Here is a 5,937-nt window from a genome sequence, read left to right as displayed (position 1 = left end):
AGTGAATTGGAAAATCCATCTAAAGGCCAATCATTATCATAAAGTTTCTGATACTCCAGGTAATACGTCTTGATTATTTTAATTCCTCAGTGAACTAATACTATTATCATTCCATCAGATGAAACCTATTCACAATTAAGGAACAAGTGCATCAAAGGGGCCATCGACTTGAAATTGAAGATTCCAAAGAATGTTGGCTTTTTCAAACTCCCATCTTGCTTTTGATTGGCTAATCTATTTGAATTACGACTAGTGGACCCCCGTAGGAGAGTAGTCCGTCATGGCACCTCATGCCGTGCACTGTAGGCATTACCTAAAGTTCTCTGCGGCGTGCCTTCGGCCCCTAGCTGCAACCCCTTTCATTTCTTTCACTGTACCTCCTTTCCTATTCTCTTTCTTCCATCTCACTTCCTACCCTCTCCTAACAACTGATTCATCGTGCAACCTTTCAAACCTTTTACTGTCAATTTCCGTTTCAGCGCTGAATGGCCTCTTAGGACCCAGCGTTTGGCATTTGGCCTAAATTCTGTGTTTAATTCAATGCAATGCGACTAGTGAATGGTCGCCCTCCAGTCACAATCAGCATCAGCGACATCTGGCCTCGAATACTTCCGTGAGTCCCAGGCAACAGACACAAATAAATAAATAAACAAATAAGTAAATAGGTAAAAAGGATAAGATCATTCAAAATCCATTATAAATAGAGAAACATTTTATTCAGTTGATGATAATAGTGTGGATAGCGCAAAGTAAAGAAAGACTCCGGATGCTGGCTGCAGTACTTGATCAGTCTAAGGCGATGACGAACGTCCGTTTATTTGCTTTCAGTCCATGAATAATAATAATAATAATAATAATAATAATAATAATAATAATAATATAATAACATTCGTATCACAAAGAAGTCTTACATGACTAAACTCACTATATCATTATAACAGCTCTGTTTTCACAACCTGTCTTATTACAAGTGGATACAACCAAGATTAAATCCCATGTGTGTTGTGTGCGTACGAGCAGGCGCGTACGTTTGTTGTGTATTTGTTTGTTTGTTTTTGTACTTACAAGAACATGTACAAATATCATTGTCCTAGGAGTAATACCATTCAGACCGTATACTAAGTAGAAAACATTTCTTCCAACTCTACTCCCGTGACATGAATACAAGAACGGTTGCGCGCTTTTCTGGGTCACTTGGTAAAACGGCGCCATTAGAGGACGCAACCGGCCTCCCTCCCTCAAATCTTCTCGAAACGTTTTATAGAAAACGCCTCCGCCTCGATGTTTCAGGCCTTTGTGGTGGCTATATCAAAGCAATGATGTAATCACACGATTCGTCGCGCTTTCCTCGTGCGCTAGCAAAAGCTAGCTGGGGGAAAAGGCGCATGCAAAAGAAAATTGCAGTAGCGTTCACATGAATCAAGTCCGGCCGGAAGATTCTGACCGGTATTTCGAATAAACACCAGAGCAACATAAGAACGCTGAACACATTCTAAAACTGTAATAGTTTAAGCTCTTTTACGACGATACGCGACTGAGCAAATCGAGATTTGAGTCCGACATTACGTATAGAAAAAAATAAATAAATAAAATAAAATAAATAAATAAATAATTTTCCTTAAGTGAAAAAATGAAGAGACGTTACAAATGTTCGCGTTAATGAAAAATGATTACGTTTGTCTATTGAAAAAAAAACCGTATAGAATAATGAAAGCAGCTAAATACATCCTTATGATGGTAGTGAAATACTACTGAAGATTTCTAAAGGATAATGGGACTATTAACTCGCACAAAGAAGTGAATCATGCTGTCCCTGGTCGCTTTTTTTTTTATCAGTTCTGCAATCCATAACTAGCATAAGCCATTCCTATAAATGAAAGGCGTTTACTTTTCATTCTCATTAATACCCATCTGCGTTTTATATACCTCGCTGTTGCGCCTTATACTGATATAATAACTCAAATTTCGTCTTGTGATTTCTAATTTGGTTGAGTATCGACGTTCTATAAAACACGGCTCGTGGCTAAGAACCAATTTGACAATTCCACAAAGAGTAGGCCTAAGGTTCGATAAGTCTAAACCACAAGTCTTGACTGGACGAGTTTTGCCGAAGCCTTTTCATATAAATACCACAGGCAACTAATGGTAAGCACCGTCCAGACCGGATCAAATTCGCACTCTATAGGAAAAAGGAAAGTCAAGTGCAGATATAATCTAAATAACAGTTACTGAAATGATTTTTGAAAAATCACGAAATAAAATTAGACGGTGCATTTCGACTCTCACACACACAATCTCTCTCTCTCTCTCTCTCTCTCTCTCTCTCTCTCTCTCTCTCTCTCTCTCTCTCTCTCTCTCTCTCTCTCTCTCTCGTAAATCATTTGCCAGTGTTTCTGCACCCAATAAAGCTTAGAAATTGTCATATAATAAATGATTGTGATATATAAAGCTGCGTAGACAAGAAGAACCAAAATCCCTTGATCGACATCTAATATGGAACGATCCGCCCTACATGGAATGACAGGCTCTTGTAAAAATGACTTTCGAAAGAGTTGGCTGCTGAACGCTTGAAACTTATCACAAAGGGTAGATTTTATCGGCGAAAATCCTCAGTCTAGGTACAGACGTCATTCTATGTAAAGCGGATGAAAACAATATAATAACATCTATAATATAATGATTACGCTAAGATCACAACACTTCACCGAAATATTTGGCACCAATGTCGCCCTTTTCTCAGGAACTATAGATGCTACGCCAAGATCCGAAGCAGAGGAGGCACTCCATCGCGCAGCTCTGCTGCGATGTATAGTCACGACGGAAAGCTAAGCAAAGAGAGGTGTAGTATTTCCGCACTTGCTCTGCAACTTATTCTTTTGACGGGTCGTCCGCATTCTAAGGCTATGCTTTCCGACGATGCGAACAATTTTTCTTGTGGGCATTCTCCCACCGGTGTTTTGATTAAGGAAAAATAACGCAATTTAACCAGGCAAGCATTTACCATCAGCAATACGTTTGAAAAATAAGCCTACAAAGTTTCACGTCCTTTGCTTGATGAAAGGTACTGATACACTGAGGGTCAACCTGTGAAAGACCAACCAACCGAGACTAAAATATAAGAGGAACTTGGCTAAGTGAATTTGATGCTCATTTTCAAAATGAGGAACTCTCAATATCGCATAGGAACCAATTTAGTCTTATGATGCTTCCTTTCCAATGGTCCACACGAGAACCAAATCTATCATGAATTATCTATGCTTTGATCTAACGCATTTTCTCTCTGGGAAAACTATAATGACCTTCTGCTACGAAAATCATATTTACTCTAGACAAAATTTTAAAGAAAATGTAACTCTCTCAACAACCACAAATTTTACCAACAAAACACGAATCCCACATATCAAGTAAAATTAGACCAATAAAGCAATATACCATAGATAGAATCTTCTTGAAAATTGATCGTGGATGAATTTATTTGTTATGTATTTATGGGAAAAATGTTAAAACTCTGCGTTATGCTTCACTGCTTCATGTATGAAAAGTGACCTTCATAATGTAGTTCTATTGCTGTGAATGCATGAAAAAGAACATCGTAGATTGGAGCTATTGGATTTGATTTATGTTTTTGTAGCGTCGTGTGATTTTTTAATCGATCGACATAACTAATGAAAATCTTATTCCGTCCAAAAATACACGAGTAAAAATCCATACCATATCATATTTACAAGTATGAAATCAGTACAGTAGCATTGTCCCTTTTTCTTGTGCTAAGAGAAGTTAACTTTGGTGCTAACCCCCTCAGTTTTGAAATATAAAATATATATATGTGAGGCCTTTAGTCTCTCGTATACCGGTGTTGTTTACTTCTTATTCGAAATTGGCATTTATTAATCTTACGGTCCACACTGGAAAAATATTCCATACATTAATTTTTTATACCAATGCAATGCGACATTGTTTTTATCGCTACTATCTATATCATAGTTACTGGTTAATAGCATTCATCAAAATAAGAAGAAACAGCCACGACTGCATATCCTCTAGAATACAATTCACATCTCTGGAACGAGACACAGCACAGATAACATACTACATAGATTTTGTTGCTGAATTCTAGGAGAAAGGTTCGGCCTAAGTTTTCTGACAGAATGTAGGCATGGCACTAAACCTTCCCTTCCAAACGCTTTTCATACACGTAATCTTCACTTAAATGACAATAATGTTAATTGCAATCATTCGTTGATGTCTAGTGAATAGCAGCTTCAAACTCGTAATAAATTTCCAGAAAGGAAATATGCCATCATATCAGAGATGAAATACCTTGCAATCTCTTCCAGGGAGACAGAGAAGCAGGCAGCATTGTTCAGTTCTTTAGCTATTTTCCTTATTATTATTATCATTATCCAGCTACTTTTACGACAAATCTTTCTAGCGAGAACAGCGATTCTGATGACGTAATTGAAAGAGATATCTAAGCTGCAAAGATACAAAAGTACATTCTGTACCTAACTCTAGAATTTCTTTAGATCTATGAAGTCTCTCATCTGCTCCGAAGAAGCTCCAAATGATGTCAGGTGAATAAGAACCCAAGTAGTCAGCAACCAAAGGGTGTGGTGTATAACGGCTCTCCCGAGCGTACTGAAAATTGGAGGACAACTGGAAATCTTAAGCCTGAGATCATAAAACCCAATTTGCAATATGCTGTATATACGTATGTGTCACAATAAGAAGTGTGTGGGGGGGGGGGGGGTACCATTTCAACCAAACAATGATCGTTCTAGTTTCGAAATAGGACAATGGAGTCACTGAAACTTCCATGAATGCCTCGATTTTTGTCAACGATTCCTCCTCGATGCTTGAGACTTCGTCCCGTGCAGCGTTTTTCCCTCCCTTTTCCTCGGGAGGCCTCTCGAGCGTTTCAGTGCTTGAGTTCTTGGGCCCAAACGGTCTCGGGCCAACCGGTCCTTCCTCTTCTCCTGTCGGCCGTCAGGCTGGCTTCGTTGGTGGGGGAGGAGGTGGCGGCGGCGGTGGTGGAGGAGGCGGAGGGAGGGGAGGACATGCTGCAGGGAGAGGGCTTAGATGATGCACACGGGTTCTGGCCGACCATTCCCGCTCTTTCGCTTAAGGTCGACGATGTCACGGAGGAGGAGGAGGCCGGTTCGGTGTCCATGTCGCTGTCATCCTGTTGGGGAAGAGAGAAAGAGGAAACGATCAGAGGTTAAATTGCTCTCGCTCTTCAAATAAGTCGTAATGATTTTCATGACAAGTACAATCAAGTTATGGAGAAAACAATAACAAGATGAAAGTTTGCATAAATAGAAATGTCAATAACGTACGGCTACGAAAAGTTTTATGAAAACCCAAAACTCAAACAGGAATGTACCTACCGCTGTAAGCAGCATACTACGTATTATTATGAAAATAATGAGTCTATTTAAGTGTTCACTTATTCTATCAGCAGACACGAAAAGGAAAAAAGAAAAAGATTGAATCAGGGTGAAACAAACAAGGAGAAATGATATTTTAGACCATATGCCCGTTCACGTATGCAAAGAATTGAGTAATTCGTGCTTATATACCCAGGAATAGCTCCATATACATTTTACACATAAATCATGTACCTTATGGTCTCCAACTTAAAACTGCATGTTACTTCTTATCAATACTAGCAACTGTTGAGAATAAGTGTTCAACCTTTCCACTGATCTACGTTTAATTGGTATTTTTGCTCTATATTGTATATATGCCTTGAAATAAAGTATATTACTATTATTGTTATTATTACATGGCTCTGAAGATAGAGAAGCAGAACTACTTTTGTGAAAGAATGATGCAATCGAATGGAATTTAGAATTTAGACCAAAGGCCAAGCACTGGCGCCTACGAGGTCATTCAGCGCTGAAACGGATATTGACAGTAAAAGGTTTGAAAGGTGGA

At 38.9% G+C, this 5,937-nt stretch overlaps 1 protein-coding gene across 1 annotated transcript in view; it reads right to left on the bottom strand.

The window, feature by feature from the left end:
* Nucleotides 1-721: 721 nt before the first annotated feature.
* LOC135219336 (heart- and neural crest derivatives-expressed protein 1-like) overlaps nucleotides 722-5,937 on the bottom strand; it is a 20,005-nt gene continuing 14,789 nt past the window's right edge. Inside the window, exon 2 of the mRNA XM_064256013.1 lies at nucleotides 722-5,182. Within this exon, the coding sequence (XP_064112083.1) occupies nucleotides 4,919-5,182 (264 nt within the window). The 3' untranslated portion in view covers nucleotides 722-4,918. The remainder of the gene's footprint in view (nucleotides 5,183-5,937) is intronic.

Source organism: Macrobrachium nipponense, chromosome 1 (assembly GCF_015104395.2).
Source record: "Macrobrachium nipponense isolate FS-2020 chromosome 1, ASM1510439v2, whole genome shotgun sequence".
Classification (NCBI taxonomy): domain Eukaryota; kingdom Metazoa; phylum Arthropoda; class Malacostraca; order Decapoda; family Palaemonidae; genus Macrobrachium; species Macrobrachium nipponense.
The sequence above is the reverse complement of the archived record's forward strand: the minus strand, read 5'-3'. Positions and strand labels throughout refer to the sequence as shown.